Source organism: Nicotiana tomentosiformis, chromosome 9, assembly GCF_000390325.3.
Source record: "Nicotiana tomentosiformis chromosome 9, ASM39032v3, whole genome shotgun sequence".
Taxonomy (NCBI): domain Eukaryota; kingdom Viridiplantae; phylum Streptophyta; class Magnoliopsida; order Solanales; family Solanaceae; genus Nicotiana; species Nicotiana tomentosiformis.
In genome coordinates this window covers 19,675,392-19,692,822 of record NC_090820.1, presented here as the reverse complement: position 1 = coordinate 19,692,822, position 17,431 = coordinate 19,675,392, and the positions used below count along the sequence as shown (strand labels likewise).

Sequence of the window (17,431 nt, the reverse complement as noted above, 5' to 3'; positions counted from 1 at the left end):
GAGTCTTCAGCCTTGCTATCTCAGCATCCTTTGCCCCACTCTCCTGCACTAGGGCTCTGACCTTGGTGTTTACAGGTGTCCTTTTCGATGAACCAGGTTCATTGGGGACGGTATGGATCTCATAATCACAAGCAAGAAGAGTATTGATCCCAAAATGGTCTTTGCTTGTGGCCATCTTCGCCTTCTTCAATGGCACCTTATAATAAGCAAGAACAAAAGTGAGGATGAAACCATAAGGAATGGCATAGGCTTTGGAGCCATTGACAACTCTGTCCAAAAGCTGAATAATGAACCCGGGCCAGTTTATCTGCCTCCCACTGTCCATACACTCCATCAAGACCAAGTCCATGTAATTTGCAATATGCCTCCTTTCCTACCTTGGCAACACGCACTTGTTGATAAATTCAAAGATCACCTTGTGGGGTGGCTTCATTTCACTCTTATAGACTGCCTTGGGATCACTCTCTTCTTCATTATCACAATATTTCCTTTGTGATAGCCAGGGCACTTGGAAGAGAATCCAGACTGGGCCATTTCTGCCTAGTATAGTCATCATAGCCTTCAAAGGGTATGCCAAGGATTTCACCCAATTCTTTAGCATCAAAAGAGATTTGGACCCCTTTCACTAGGCTGGTGACTCTGCCTTATTTGACCTTAGCATTAGCCATGAATTCTACAATCTCATTCCTAGCCAGTCTCCCATCCAACTAAAGTACCATGTCCTTCCACCCATGTATCTCAAGCTTCTCCAGCAGCAAAATCATTCCTTTTTCTTCCAAGTCCTTCAACAATCTCTCCTTCAGAATTATTCTTTTACCAAACTTTATCAGCTTGTCCTTCTCACCACCAGACACATCCTCCTCTTTACCACTCTAATCATCTTCTTTAGTAATTTTCACTTTCTTGGCTTTCACTGCAGACCTGGTTCACTTAGCCAAGATAGAGGGTTCAGCAGACTTAGAAACATATGAAGACTTCTTTGAGGAAGTCTTGGCTTTCTTTGGCAACCTCTACCTCTTCCACTTTTGCACTTTGATGGACCAGGTCCATCTCATCCAACTCAATAGCCTCAACAGGCTTAACCACTTTTTCTTTCCCTTTATCCACTGTGTTCTTCTTACTCTCCTCTAAAGCTCTCTGCAACTCCTCCTCACTCTGCTTTTGCTTGCTCCTTGTAGTTCTTCCTCTTGGAAGAGGAATATCATAGGTCTCAGAAGGAGCAGCTTTCCGTTTCTTGTTGTCCCAGAGGTTGTAGCTTTAGGAGTTCTTTTCTTCTTGGGTTGGTAACTGTACTTAACTCTTTCAAGAGATCAGCCAGGGTTTCCTCAGTAGATGAACCAGGTTCGTCTGCTTGCTTTCCAAGATTTACTAGCCCTTCAGTGGCTTCTCCTGATCCACTTCCCCCGGTGTGCCTTCTACCTTCGTCCTCCTTCTCTGGCTTAGCTCCACAAATAGCCATTCTAACAGATTCAGAGGTGGGTGAAGAATCAACCACTTTTTTCCCTTATCCCCTCTCTTCACTCCGTACTCCATCTCTCTCTTTTTCTTTTTCAATTTTATTTTTACCACCTCTCCTTCTTATCTCAGGAATTTCCACATCTATCACAGACCCAACTAGGATGAACCTAGTTTCTAAATTTTTAGCGATCTCAGAAATAACCTCAGATGAAGGTTTAGGGACAGAAGTTACCTGTTCAGAATCGGAAGACCCAATTTCTTCCCTCTCAGTCACTGATTTAAAGGAATCACTCGAATTTTATGAGTTTTGGGCTTGGCTTGCTTGAATCTGGGCATTTAATTTTCGAGATAAAGCACCGCTGGCCACTATTTTTCTAGCAAGCATTTTAACTCTTTTTTTTCTAGGTTGGGGGGGGAGAGGGTAGAACTAGGTTGAGGGGTTGTAGAGGAAGAGGAAAGAGTAGGGGGTGGAGGAGTATCAGGGTTATTCCAGGGGTTAGACATTTTGGTTATGGTTTTGTGATGAAGGAAAAAGCTTGGATTGAATTCGAAGGCAAGGAGAGAAGAAAGGGTTTCGACGGTTTTTCAGAAATACTGAAGAATTTGCAGAGTTGATGATGAGGGATTTAAAGGAGAAGTGTAATTAATACACAACGGCAGCTTTTTATTGTCAATTAGAAGTCTAATCACTCTACAATTTTCAGTTTGGAATGACGGTTACAACTCCCCTAGAATCTAGGTGTTTTAATTCGATGAGAATTCTTTAATTGAAACGGAACTGGTTCAAATTTTTATTGGATAGGCTTTGGAAGATTTTGGACTTGGGTAGAGTTTTGCTCATGATTTAAATATTAGTATTTCAAAATGTGCAGAGTGTAGAACACATACCTCGTTTTTCAGATGAACCAGCACTGATAAACCAGGTTCTTCACTAAGAATCCTCTCAACCATGTCTCAATTTGCAAAAATAGAGAAAATTTCATTAGAGACCAGTGATTCATATTAAAATATGGCATAGGAGTATACTATTTACAGTATGAGACTGAGCAACAATTAATCTGGTTATTTACACAATTTTTAGATTTTCTAACCAATTTTTTTTTGTGTGTACTTTGAATTGGTCCTTTTAGGTGATCTTAATCATCCCTAATTCTAACATGTTCCTTTTAAAGTGATCTCTACTTAGGGCTTTTGTGAAGATGTCAGCTATTTTCTTGTCAGTAGCACAAAATTCCACAGTGATCAACCCATTTTCATAGTTATCCCTCAAAAGGTGATGCCTAACATCTATGTGCTTAGTTCTCTTGTGGTGAACCGGGTTATTGGTCACACTAATAACACTAGTGTTATCACAAAAAATGGAAATACAACCAACATCAATTCCAAAGTCCTTTAATTATTGTTTGATCCACAACAATGGAGCACAACATAAAGCAGTAGCAACATACTCAGCTTCAGCAGTAGATAAGGCCACTGAATTTTATTTTTTGGTGGCCCAAGACACAAGACATGAGCCAAGAAAGTGTGCCATACCTGAGGTGCTCTTTCTATCTACAAGAAAACCTGCATAATCAGCATCAGCATATCCCACAAGATTGAAATTACTAACTTTTGGATACAAAAGACAAAGATCAGTGGTGCCTTTTAGATATCGCAAATATTTTTGACATCAGTCAAGTGAGACTCCTTCTGATTTGCCTGAAATCTTGTACAAAGGCCTACACTGAAAACAATGTCAGGTTTACTAGCAGTGAGATACAACAATGAGCCAATCATTCCCCTATACAACTTCTGATCGACAGATGAACTAGGTTCATCCATATCCAACTTTGTAGCTATTGCAATAGGAGTGTCAATTTCTTTAGAATCTTCCATTTAAAACCTTTTAAGCAACTCTTTTACATACTTCTGCTGATGGATCATAGTTCCATTTGAATTTTGTTTAATTTGTAAGCCCAAAAAGAAATTAAGCTCACCCATCATGCTCATTTCAAACTCACTCCCCATTAGTTTAGCAAAATCTTTACTTAACTTATCAGTAGTTGCTCCAAAGATTATATCATCAACATATATCTGAACTACCAAGAGATCTTTACCTTTTTCTTTCAAGAACAAAATATTGTGTATTTTACCTCTCTTGTAGTCATGCTCAAATAAAAACTTTGATAATCTTTCATACCATGCTCTTGTCGCCTGCTTGAACCCATAAAGTACTTTGTCAAGTTTGTACACATGATCAGGACTTTCCTTGCTTTCAAACCCCGGAGGTTGCTTGACAAACACTTCTTCCTTTAGATAGACATTGAGGAAGGAACTCTTGACATCCATATGGTGAAGGGTGAATTCCATGTAAGCAGCAAAGGCTATGAGGAGTCTTATTGCTTCCAACCTTGCGACTGGAGCAAAGGTTTCATCATAGTCTATGCCCTCCTCTTGGCTATATCCTTGAACCACCAATCTTGCCTTGTTCCTTATAACTGTTCCATCTTCATCAAGTTTGTTTCTGAAGACCCATTTTGTGCTAATTACTGATCTATCCTTGGATCTTGGTACCAGATGCCAAACTTGACTCCTTTCAAATTGGTTGAGTTCATATTGCATTTCATTTACCCAATCTGTATCCTGCAAAGCCTCAACAACATTTTTAGGTTCAATAAGAGATAAGAATGCATCAAAAGTACAAAGATTCTTTAATGAAGATCTGGTTTTGATTCCAAAGGTTAGATCAGTAATTATGTTCTCAATGGGATAAGAACTTTGATACTTGTAAGGTTTCATAACCAACTGGTTTTCCCTTGGTGTTCCTTCAGTGTTTTGTTGTTGTGGAACAGGTTCAGGTACAGGTTCCACTGAAGTTTGAGAATTGTTTTGTTCTATTCCCCATGTCATGTTGTCGGGGATAGATGAACTTGTTCCTTCCTCCATAGATGCTTCAGTCTGGACAGTGGTTTCATTTAAGTGTTTAACTAGCCCAATTGCTTCATCATCATGTTCCTGTCTCTCAAAAAGAATGTTAGTTTCATCAAAAATGACATGAACACTTTCTTCAACACACATAGTTCTTTTGTTATATACCTTATATGCTTTACTATGTGAATAATATCCCAAAAATACTCCCTCATCACTTCTGGGATCAAACTTACCTAGAGAGTCTTTACCATTGTTGTGCACAAAGCACTTGCATCCAAATGTCCTAAGATGGGATATATTTGGTTTTCTCCCTTTAAGTAACTCATAGGGAGTTTTCTCAACAAGAGGTCTAGTCATGCACCTATTTATGATGTAGCATGCAGTATTTACAGCTTCTGCCCAGAAGCTGTAGGGCAGTTTACTAGAAAGAAGCATAGTCCTAGCCATAGCTTTAAGTGTCCTATTCTTTCTTTCAACTACTCCATTTTGCTGTGTAGTCCTAGGAGCAGAAAATTATGATCTATCCCATGCTCATCACAAAATTCAGCAAATTTAGCATTTTCAAATTCAGTGCCATGATCAGACCTGATTGATGTAAGTTGATTTCCTAATTGTTTCTGAGTTTTTCTAACAAAGGAAGTGAACATGTCAAATGCTTCATCTTTAGATGTTAAAAACAGTGTCCATGTAAACCTAGAATAATCATCAACAAGCACCATCACATATCTCTTACCACCTCTACTTAATGTTCTCATTGGACCACAAAGATCCATATGAACCAGTTCCATCGTTTTGGTGGTCCTTACCACTTTCTTGCATTTAAAAGAGGATCTTACCTGCTTCCCCCTTGCACAAGCCTCACAAACTTTGTCTTCCTTGAACTTAATATTAGGCAATCCTATCACCAAGTCCTTGGAGACTAATTTGTTGAGTTGACTTAGACTTGCATGTCCAAGCCTCTTATTCCAAAAGAGGGATCACTATCTAGCACACTTAAGCAAGTTAGTTCATTCTCTGAGACTGTGGACAGATCTATATATATATATATATATACAGATATAATATATATATATATATATATATATATTATTCACTCTTTTACCCTGCAAAACAATCTTGTCAGTGATAAGATTTATCACAAAATATTTAGTAGAGGTGAATACTATAAAGTTACCTCTATCACACAATTGTGACACACTGATTAGGCTATACTTCAAGCCGTCTATCAAGTAGACATTCTCAATAGAATGAGAGTCATCCTTACCTACCTTACCAACCCCAATGATTTCACCTTTCTTTCCATTTCCAAAGGAGACATTTCCTCCTTTTAGGTCCTCAAGTGAAAGGAACTGGTCCTTGCTTCCTGTCATATGCTTTGAGCAGCAACTGTCCATGTACCATATTTGGCTGCTCCCCTTCACTTGAACCTACAAAAGAAAATAAGGGGTTAGTCTTAGGAACCCAAACTAGTTTGGGTCCCTTTCTATAAGCAAAATGATGAATTAAATTCTTTTAGCCCAACTTGGTAACCAATTCTTCCCTTGAACAAAATTTTTGTTCTTTTGACTGGCCCTTTCTTTTGCGTTACATTCACTTTTATAGTGACCAGTCTTACCACAGTGAGTATAAATCTTGTTCTCAGGAAGAGTGAGGTACTTGCTTTTAGGATCCCACTTAGGTAACTGATTCCCAAAGCCAAGTCCTCTTCTATTGCTACTGTGATGTTCTTGTAGCCACGACAAAGCATCGGAGGACCTGTTCCATTTACTAGTTCTATCTAGTTCATGCTTGACCTTGCCTAGATCCTCCTTTAGCACTCTTACCTGCTCATCCTTCCTATACAACTCATCTTTCAGTTTGCCTACATTTTTTTCTAAAGTGAGTTGTGTGCAATTAGCTGTCTTCTTACTGGTTCCTAGTTTCAGTTTTAGATTTTCAGATTTTAACCTGGTTTTTCAGAGCAGTATTTTCACTCACAGTCTCACTAACTCTGAGTTCTAGGTTCTTACACTTTGCTTTTAAAATCACACAATCCTTAGACAACTATTCTTTTTCTTTATTTATTACCTCGGATTCATCAATGAAATCTATCAATAATTCAGAGAGTTTTCCTTTAGACAAAAACTTAATCTTATCCTTGAGATGAATTATACTTACCTCAGATTCCTCATCGGATTCTCCAATTGCCATAAGTGTTTGTTCATCTCCATCTTCATCATCTGATTCCTCATCTGAACTTTCTCCCCAAGCAGCAAGCATAGCCTTTGTTGATCCTTGTTATTCTTGGGATGAACCTATTCCTTCTTCATGTTCCTTCGTTCAGATCTTTCCTTCTTCCATTCAATTTTCCATTGAGGGCAGTTCTTGATGTGATGATCAGTCTTCCCACACTTGCAGCCCTCATTGGTCGTTTTTTCAGGAACCCTTGCTTTGTTGTAATTTCCATCTCTTGAAGAACTTTTTCCTCTCATAAGGTATTTCTTGAAGTCCTTGGTGATCATAGCCATTTTATCTTCCTCCAGATCAGCACCTTCAGTGATTCTAAGTGCCAGGCTTCGTTCCTTCTTGGGTATATCCATCTTCATGGTTTGCCTTCTAAGTTCATAAGCAGTGAGATTTCCAATTAGCTCATCTAACCTAAGAGTGGCAATGTTCGTTGATTCCTGAATAGCAGTGATTATGCTCTCCCATGAGACTGGCAGAACCCTTGTCAAAATCTTCTCAACTTTGTCTTCTTCAAGAATAACCCTTCCAAGAGACTTAAGTTCATTTGTTAGTGTGGTGAACCTTGTATACATCTCTTGGATGATTTCCCCTTCCTTCATGGTGAAATTCTCATATTGAGAATATAGTAGTATTCCTCTGGACCTCTTCACTTGAGGTATTCCTTCATGGGCCACTTGCAAAGTGTCCCAAATTTCCTTGGCAGTGGTATAGCTTTGTATTCTACTGTACTCATCTGGACCGAGTTCACAAACAAGCCATTTTTTGGCTTTAGCATTCTTCTCCCATTTCCTCAAGTCGTCAGCAGTGCACTCAGCTCTTGTTTTTGGAACCTCTTCTCCTTCGGCGTTTATCTTCATGGTAGCCAGTGGACCATCTGTGACAATGTCCCATAGCTCACAGTCTTCTCCTATGATGTGATCTCTCATCCTGTTTTTCCACCAGGAGTAGTACTGGCCATTGAAGAGTGGAGGCCTAGCAGTTGATTGTCCTTCCCAGTTCCCAGGTGGTGCACTCATCTTGATCTTCTCCTAAGGTGTTAGCCTCTTCAAGGATAACCTGCTCTGATACCAATTGATGTTTTATACGTCAATACCACACAAGAGGGGGTGATTTGTGTGGTGTCCAATTTTTCGCGTGCATAGATTATAGAACAACCTGGTTCTTCTATATGTTCCAACTACTACTGTTACGGAATAATAAGTACAGAAAATAAAGAATATGGAGATTTTTACGTGGAAAACACCTGGCTTAAAAGGTGAAAAAACCACGACCTACTTCCCAATAGGATTTTCCCAAAACTCTTTACTAAATCAGTGAGCCAAAACAGCATTTACAAAAACTCTTTTGTAAACCTAGGATTACTTATAACCCTTTGTAGTAAACTAGCCTCTAGTTATTTGCGACAAACTTCAAGTTGACTCTAACTTGAAAACACAAAGTACCTATTACAGACGCTTCTAGATAAAGCTAAAAAGGTACAAGTTAAAACCACCTACTATAAATAACTAGACTAAAAGATAACAGTTTGAATTGGTTCTTCTAGCTAGTTCAAGTAGCGTCAGATTAGCACACTTACATATCACTCGAACTGCTTGCAAAATTGCCTCGCTATTTTGCTCTCAATTCTTGCTTAACTTCTGCTTTTGTGCGTCACTGTACAATAAGAACATTCTGTAATATATAGGAGTTAGTAGATAAAGAATTAACTAGAATCCTAATGCTACTCTTCCTTGGTGGAAGAGTTCTAGTTAAACTCAACTTCTAAATCCTTCCTTATCTTAGATATTATTCTTACTGAATAAGGAGTCCTTCTCCTTATCGTTTTTGCAATCTTTTCGATCAGGAGATATCTCATTCTACTAGAATACGCTTATCTCCTGCATGTGCACCTCACGTGCCTTGACTCTGCCGGTGTCTATGTTTGCCAGTGATGGGCCTTGTTCATATCTGAGTTCCTTTGTCAATCTTCAAAACTATTCTCTTTCTGGGGCCAACAAAGATACATATGAATAAGTAGAACCCGAATCAAATAACATCGAAGCATCTCTATGATAGACAGAGATAATACCTGTGATGACTACATCAAACGACTCTACCTCAGGCCTAACCGAGAATGCATAACAATGGGGCTGAGCCCCACCAGCCTGTCATCCTCCTCTAGGACGACCTCGACATGGGTGACCTTCACCTCTAGCTGGATGACCCCTATCCCCAGTTGGATGGGCGGGTGATGTAGCAACTGGTGCCAGAAACATAGCACGAGTACCCTGTTGTGGCATACCACTCTGCATCCTAGGACAAAACCTCGCGACATGCCTCAAATCCCACACACATAGCAACCCCCCATAGATTGAATCTTGTGTTCTTTAAGCTTTCAGCCAACAATATGCATCCTTTAATGCATCTTGTCTTTGTTTAAAATATAAGTGATGGTTATAACATGTGTAACAATTTATGGTTGTGAGTTATAAATAAACTAATCAAGCTATGTATTGAAGGAAGAAGAACACAATGAAGGCAAACATCAAGCCCTGGAACTTTTCAAGACTGTTGAAGACTACCTTCTCGCCAACCCTACTGTCTACACCTAAATGATTATATGGAATTTATCAAACTCTTAAAAGACTTTTAAGGGCTTGAATTTTTCTGTTACAGTGTGTGTGTGTTTTCTTTCTAAGTTTGTCAATTTTCATGGCCGGGAGGAGCTTTTAATATTGTACATCTTCATAATTCGAGCTTCATAATGTACCTTTACATGTTTTAGTATTTTTGACTTGACAACCCCTGCTCAATGATGCTTTGTTGTACAACTACGTCTCAATCCCAAGCTAGTTTAGGTCGGCTGTATGAATTCTCAATATCATAAATACGATGTTTGGATCTATACAAATTCATCATAAAATGACAAGTTTTATAATAGTTGTTACACGGCTCCTTTATCCGAGCTTGGGATTGGCAGTGTAAGCAAGCTCCCACAGGCAAAGTTTCAATGATGTTTTGTTATACGGAAAGCAAAATGCATTACAGTATGCAGGATATGAACATTAAGTTCTCAGGTGCAACAACTGAGTAAGTGGTTGTATCCTGCCTTATACATAATTCAATTATGCTTGTGTTTATGGTGCAAAAGGCATTATGATACGGGGAAAAAGTATAAACTGACATTGAATATTTGATCTAAAAAAGGTACAACAAACATAACATTAAGCTCAAGACTCAAAAAGCTTAAGTCTTCAAACAAGTTTAAGTTCCAATTAATGAGGACTAATCAACAATTTCAACTGATACAACAACAACAACAACAATAACAACCCAGTATAATATCACTAGTGGGATCTGGGGAGGGTAGTGTGTACGCAGACTTTATCCCTACCCTGGGGTAGAGAGGCTGTTTCCGATAGACCCTCGGCTCTTTCCCTCCAAGAACTCCCCACCTTGCTCTCGGGGTGACTCGAACTCACAACCTCTTGGTTGGAAGTGGAGGGTGTTTACCACTGCAGCAACTCACTCTTGTCCAAAATATCAAGAAATGAGCCATAAAGAAGCCATAATATCAAGAAAGTTTGGCTATTCATTGATGCTAAAGGTCAAACGATAAAACATAACTTTTCACAGGGAAAACATTGTTTACTGGTCAATGACACTTTCAAATTAAAATTAAGCACTTATAGCTAGACGATGGTGTAACACGTCAACAGTCTGAAGATGCAGAATTCTCAGGAAAAAGGATGAGTCTTGACTCTTGTCATAAAAAGACATCACCTAATTAAGGTTGCTCTTTGAAGAGTTTCTAATTCAGTTATAACTCTTGGTCAAGTTGCGACCAGTTGCATTCAGAAATTTTCACAATTAGTATGCATGCTAGAACGATCCTATTTGAAAGTTGATTACTCGGCCAATACGGGATGCTCAGTGCATTACTTTGAACTAACAGAATCTTGATCTCCTTTATGAAGATGTGTCTTTTCACTTTGATCAGCTTTCACTAGCCCTCCTCTTGGTCGAGGATCAAGTTTTGCATCAGCTGTTTCTTTTGAGCCCTTATTTCCACTTATAGGATTTTCAGCTTGAATTGATTTTGGAAAAGTTTTGCACCTGGTATGATGTCTGTTTTGACATAAATTGTGACTTTTCAAGCCAGAAATTAGTTCTGCTTTCGTCTTGCCCCTAGTTCTTATCATCTGATCATTATCTGCAAATAAAATTCCAATACCTTCAGCAAAACATACACTCATCTACTGTGTTTATCTTTGTGAACTACACGGCAATTCAAAAAATTCAAGAGGCTATGTATTAGATGATCTCATTCTATCATCAATTCTTGGTTATTCTACAGTGCAATTGACGTGCTAAACAATAGAAACACGTGAACAAATTTCACAATTTAGTGCGGAATCAAGAATAACTTCTGAAATGTATCAGCAACATTCCTATTTCTTGTCTAAGTAAATCTGCCAGATGAGTTGGCAAGTCCATTTCTAATGCAAGAATAATTCAGACCCATCGCGCTCATTCAAATACAGCAAATTTCCCTTGACGTCTCACTGAAAACCAGTACCTATATGTTGATTATGTGCTAAAGCTTATTTATTTGAATAGCAGAAGTATACATCTCATGCACTGGCAAACTATGCAACGGTATCATTTGTCATGTTAGTGAGAATCACCAGGACTTTCTGCCCCTTATTTACTCTGCTTTATCCATTTAGGTAATGTGGAGAGACGACATAGCCAAAAAGGCGTGGTATCATTATCAGCAGAACTCGTCTGATGTAGCTCACAAACCGCACGAAGAAGTTAATTCTACAATGCAAAGTTAATCAGGGATTACCAGGGCTTGATAAGACTGCACGTGGTCGTGGGACTGAAGTGGCCCTTGCATTTGTTTTGCTTCCACCAGAAATGTTTTGGTTATTGTCCTTGTTTCTCCCTGTCCAATCAACAGAGTGAATGCCCATCCAATCAAAGAAATATGTTAGGATCGGAAACCCGGGTAGTGCGAAATTTAGCCAAACAACGGTATAATGACAATAACAAAGACAATGGAAGTTGATAACAACGACAATTAAAGTAGATAAAGAAGACACAAATTTAACGTGGTTCGGTCAAAGTGACCTACGTCCACAAGCGGAGATGAGCAATTTACTATAACAATAATAGTACAAAAGAGAGTACAAAATTAGAGTAAACACTCTAATTAATCCGAAATATCCTAAGAGAATAACCTCACAAGATCACTCCAAAGAAAGGGTTCACACAAGTGCTTCCCAACACTTAACTCTCATACAAAACACTCTTAATAAAGAAAGAAAGGAAGAAACAAGAATTGAAGACAAGTCTTGTTGGTGTGTTTACAAATGAGGAGAAACTACTCTATTTATAGCAAAAAATCCTTAGCCTAATAATGGATATTATGTCATGGCAAATGTCATGATCCATAAATTTATTATAATGGATATTATGTCATGGCAAATGTCACGAAGAATCGTCTTTATACAACATCAGGAAAAAAAACAAAGGAAAAAAAAAACAAGGAACTGGTTTTACACTATCAAAGCTAAGAACAAATAAAATGATGGAAATGGAAAGTCAATAAAGTATTGATTGGAGTTAGTTAAATACTACAACAGTATGGCCGAAGTTACTGCAGGAGTTAATATGCAAACTCCCATTTTTTGCTTAAATCCAACCATCGATACTGTGTGTCTTGGTTTTGAAAATGGCGTACTGTGAAAATAAACCAACAAATCAAAGCCTTCAACAAGCACTATGCAAGTCAACAAAATGTGAGAAGTAAGAAAGAACTACAGGGATTTGGAGACTTAATAAAAAACAGGTCACATAGTCACGAGATAGAAGATGGATATGCATCCGCTAAGGCTAACCTGGTTGATCAACAATAGAGAGTTACACTATTAGTGGTAATCAAGCGACAAATTTAGTATAGTATTTTTCAATCTTAAGGATAATATTTTTCAATCTATTTTCGATTTTCTTATATATCATAATATGTTATGTATGCATAGGCGGATTCAGAATTTTAATTTGATTGATTTATTTGTTAGGTTCCTATCACTAGATTCCTAAAACTTTTGAATTTATGGGTTTTAATGTAGTAATAGTTTTTGAAATATGTATTGTGTTGAAAGCGTTGAGTTTAAAATACGTTGGTTATGTGCTCCATCCGCCATTGTTAATAGGGATGACAATGGAATGAGATTCAATAAAGTAAGATGAGCAAAAAGAATTTAGTATTCTTATTATTATTATTATTATTATTATTATTATTATTATTATTATTATTATTATTTTCAAATTACTCGATTCAAAATAAGACTCATTCTTAAAAGAAAGAACACGGAGATGACTTTTCAGACTCCTCCGAGCTGATATCCATAATGCATCTACTATTATCAATATCTTCAACATGTTACATGTCCAATCGGGTCAAAAAATAAATTTCGCCAAATCAAAAGTTTTCTTCTTCAAGAATGTCACCCCTACTACCCAAGCCCCGTTAACTAATATCCTTAATGTCCTCTCTTCTACCAATTTTGATAAACACCTAGACTTTCACCTATCAGCACTTTTCCACAAAGGGTGAGATTACCAATTCATACTTGACAAGATGAATAATAAGCTTTTGGGCTGGAAAGCTAAGCTTCTAAACCTCGCGGGCATAACTACCCTTGTACAATCAGTCCTAGCAACCATTCCTAACTATTTCATGCAAACCAACCTCCTTCCTATTTTTACTAGAAACCACATAGATAGCATTCAATGTAACTTTCTATGGGGATCCACCCCCACCCCCCAAAAAAAGAAAGAGGATCCGCGTTATGAATTTGGATGTGGTTACAACGCCTAAGCCGCTAGGTGGCTTGAGACTCTACAAAACCAATGCCAAAAACTTAGGCATGCTAGCTGGTTTACTCTAGTGCTTCCAAAGCAGAACTGTCACATTGTGGGCTAGGGTACTCCATGTCAAATACGTCCAGCACAGATGTATAGGGACAAGCCATGCTAAACAAACTAACTCCTATATTTTGGAAAAGGGTGATCAAAGCTCACAGCCTCTTTCAAGCTGGGTTTTCTTGGAACGTCGGGGACATCTCAACCATCAATCTATGGACTGATAACTAGTTACCATCCAACAACTGGCTCCGCCAAACCATCCAAGGCCCACTCAATCACCTGGAAGCTAACCTTACAGTTTCGATGATAATTTCAAATAACTCTTGGTCACTTGACAGCCTCTCAATTATTCTTTCTCTTATGGTCCTTGCCCAGATCCACCATACCTGCATCCCTTTCACCACTCCCAACGTCAATTCCTCCTTTTGGAATCAAACAACAGATCACATCTTTTCCACCAAATTAGCATACTACTACAACTACAACACTCTCAACAACTCCTACAAATCAACCACACCAATTACTCTTGGATTTGGAACCTCCATTATTTAAATAAGCTCAATTTTTTTCTCTAGCTTATGCTCCAACACAAACTCTCTACCAGGAATTTTCTAGCCAAACGGGACATATTACAATCAAATTCTTGTTATTTCTCTCATGCCTCTATGAAAGACATTTCACATATATTCTTCCACTGCCCCAAGCCAGCCACCTACGGTCCTTTTTTAATATCTCCTTACCACAACAAGACAACTTTTCCACTTGGCTCCAGAAACTTGTAACAATACCTCCACTATCACTACCCCACACGCTGTTATCCCCACCTTGTACTCTACTCTCCTACTAATCATTCTCTAAATATTTGTATTAATAGAAATTCTAACCTATTCAATCACACCTCCACCCTTACTTGTCCTAAAAAAACCATCTTGCAAATACGGAATATATCACTCTCACTAACCTAACCCCTTCAAATTTCAAGCACTCTATCCCCATCAAATGGCTTCCGCCACCGCCAATGCACTATAAGCTTAACATAGATAGTTGTTTTGATCCCAACAACTGCATCAGTGGCGTGGGGAGCCCTGATCTGAGATCACACGAGCTTATGGGGCGTGGGCTACGCCAAGAGCACCATTGCCATGATTGCCCTAATGTTAAACTACTTGCCCTATTAGCAGGATTGGAACTTGCTTTTCCCAAAAATCTTTTCCCTGTAATAGTAAAAATAAATTCTCAGATATTATGCAATTTATTTATCACTCATAGTCATCGCTACTCACAGATTTTTTCTGATTGCAGTTTGTGGGACTGGACGCGATATGTCACATATTTTGAGAGGGCAATACTGTAGCAGGTGCACTGGCAAAATATGGATGAAAATTGACTCCACCAACTCCAGAAGTGGATAATACAATGTTCTGGAGCACACCTCCCCATTTGTTTTAAAAGTTTTCAATAAGGACAAATCGGGAAAGATCGCTATGCGATCACTGCCTCTAGTTTGTAATAACTAAATACTCCTTTTCTTTTAGTAATGAAGTATTCCATTTCCTTAGAAAAAAGGGATATTTATGAGTTCTTGGTGATAGTCTTCTCGCTGACGAATATAGTTGTAATGATCCGACCAGTCGTTTCGAGAGTTGTATACCCATTTACTTAGTTACTTTACAGTTATTATATGACTTGTCGGGGTAATTGGTTCGGATCCGGTGAGGTTTTAGAATAAATTGAAACACTAAGTTCCAAGGTTTAAAGTTTAAGTAAAAATAGTGACCGGATGTCGACTTATATGTAAACGACCCCGGAATAGAGCTTTGATGATTCCAATAGCTCTGTATGGTAATTTTGGACTTAGAAGTGTGTCCGAAAATATTTTTGAAAGTCCGTAGTGGAATTTGACTTGAAATGACGAAAGTTGAATTTTTGAAAAGTTTGACCGGGGAGTTGACTTTTAGATATCGGAGTTAGAATCCAGTTCTAAAATATTTCATAGCTCCGTTATGTCATTTATGACTTGTGTACAAAATTTGAGGTCAATTGGAATTGATTTGATAGGTTTCGGCATCGAATATAGAAGTTGAAAATTCTTAAGTTCCTTAAACTTGAATTGAGGTATGATTCATGGTTTTAGCGTTGTTTTATATGATTTGAGATTTCGACTAAGTTTGTATGATATTTTAGGACTTGTTGGTGTATTTGGTTGAGGTAACGAGGGCCTCGAGTGAGTTTCGGATGGTTAACGGATCAAAATTTGGACTTAAACAGCTGCTGGAATTTTTCTGCTGAATCAGGGGGCAGCGATCGAGGGCGGCGATCGAGGGCAGTAATCGAAGGCAGCGATCGGGGGCACCGACCGAGGGCAGCGATCGGGGGCAGCGAACGAGGGCAGCGCCTGCACATAATCTTTAAGTTATAAAAAGAAGACTTCTTCCCATTTTTTCATTTTTGACAAATTGGAGCTTGCGGAGAGGCGATTATTGAGAGATTTTTAAGGAAAAAATATCGAGGTAAGTGATTCTAACTCGGATTTGGTCAATATACACGAATATATCATTGTTTTCATCATTTAATTAGTGTTTTGAAATGCAAATTTGGGGAAAATTGTAGAAATCTCACAAAACGAATTTTTGAGATTTTGATGTCGATTCGTAGTCGGATTTGAGTGAAACTAGTATGGTTGATAAGGGCTTCATTCGGCCTAGTGTATCACCATGGGGTGCTCCTGTCTTATTTTTGAAGAAAAGGGATGGTTCTATGCGGATGTGTATTGATTACCGCAGTTGAACAAGGTTACAATAAAGAACAGGTACCCATTGCCACGTATTGATGCCCTATTTGATCAGCTTCAGGGTGCCAGAGTGTTCTCTAAGATCGACTTACGTTCATGCTATCATCAGTTAAAGATTTGGGAGCCAGATATCCCAAAGATTTCTTTCATGACTCGGCATGGTCATTATAAGTTCCTTGTAATGTCGTTTGGGCTGACTAACGCCCCAACAACATTTATGTACTTAATGAATAGTGTATTTCATCCCTATCTTGATTCTTTTGCCATTGTGTTTATTGACGACATTTTGTTGTATTCCTGAAGTCGGGAAGATCATGAATAGCACCCGAGGACTGTGCTTCAGACTTTGAGAGAAAAGAAGTTATATGCAAAATTTTCAAAGTGTGAATTCTGGCTTGATTCATTGGGATTTTTGGGTCACATAGTTTCGTGCGAGGGGATCAAACTAGATCCAAAGAAGATTGAGGCAGTGCAGAGTTGGTCCAGACTATCCTCAGCTACGGAGATTCGGAGTTTTTTTGGCTTGGCGGGGTATTATCGCCAATTTGTAGAGGGTTTCTCTTCTAGTACCGCACCTATGACCAGATTGACCCAGAAGGGTGCTCCGTTCACGTGGATCGAGGAGTATGAGGAGAGTTTTCAAAATCACAAGATTGTTTTGACTACAGCCCCAGTATTGGTGTTGCCTATAGTTTTAGGGTTTTATACTGTGTATTGTGATGCATCGCGTATTGGTCTCGGCGCAGTGTTGATGCAAGACAGTAGGGTGATTGCCTATGCGCTCAGACAGTTAAAAGTACATGAGAAGAATTATCCGGTCCACGACCTTGAGTTAGCAGCTATTGTTCATGCCTTGAATATTTGGCGGCATTATTTGTACGGTGTCCATTGTGAGGTTTATACTAATCACCGGAGTCTACAATATCTGTTTAAACAGAAGGATCTTAATTTGCGGCAGCGGAGATGGTTGAAGTTTCTTAAGAATTATGATATCACCATTCTCTATCATCCCGGGAAGGTCAATATAGTGGTCGATACCTTGAGTCGTAAGGCGGAGAGTTTGGGAAGCTTAGCATATTTACCGGTAGTGGAGAGGCTATTAGCCTTTGATGTTCAGGCCTTGGCCAACCA

At 38.6% G+C, this 17,431-nt stretch overlaps 1 protein-coding gene and 1 long non-coding RNA gene across 2 annotated transcripts; one reads left to right on the top strand and one right to left on the bottom strand.

Annotated features, from left to right (window-relative positions):
* Positions 1-10,181: 10,181 nt before the first annotated feature.
* LOC104113459 (uncharacterized) lies at positions 10,182-14,949 on the bottom strand. Its single transcript, XM_009623626.4, has 3 exons — positions 14,793-14,949; positions 11,426-11,524; positions 10,182-10,786 (listed from the first exon to the last, which is right to left on the bottom strand). The coding sequence occupies exons 1-3, from the start codon at positions 14,947-14,949 to the stop codon at positions 10,512-10,514; spliced, it is 531 nt and encodes a 176-aa protein (XP_009621921.1). The 3' UTR covers positions 10,182-10,511.
* LOC108948083 (uncharacterized) lies at positions 13,870-15,442 on the top strand. The gene is made up of 2 exons (XR_001972725.3): positions 13,870-14,725; positions 14,812-15,442. It is a non-coding gene; the product is annotated as an uncharacterized lncRNA (long non-coding RNA).
* Positions 15,443-17,431: the final 1,989 nt, after the last annotated feature.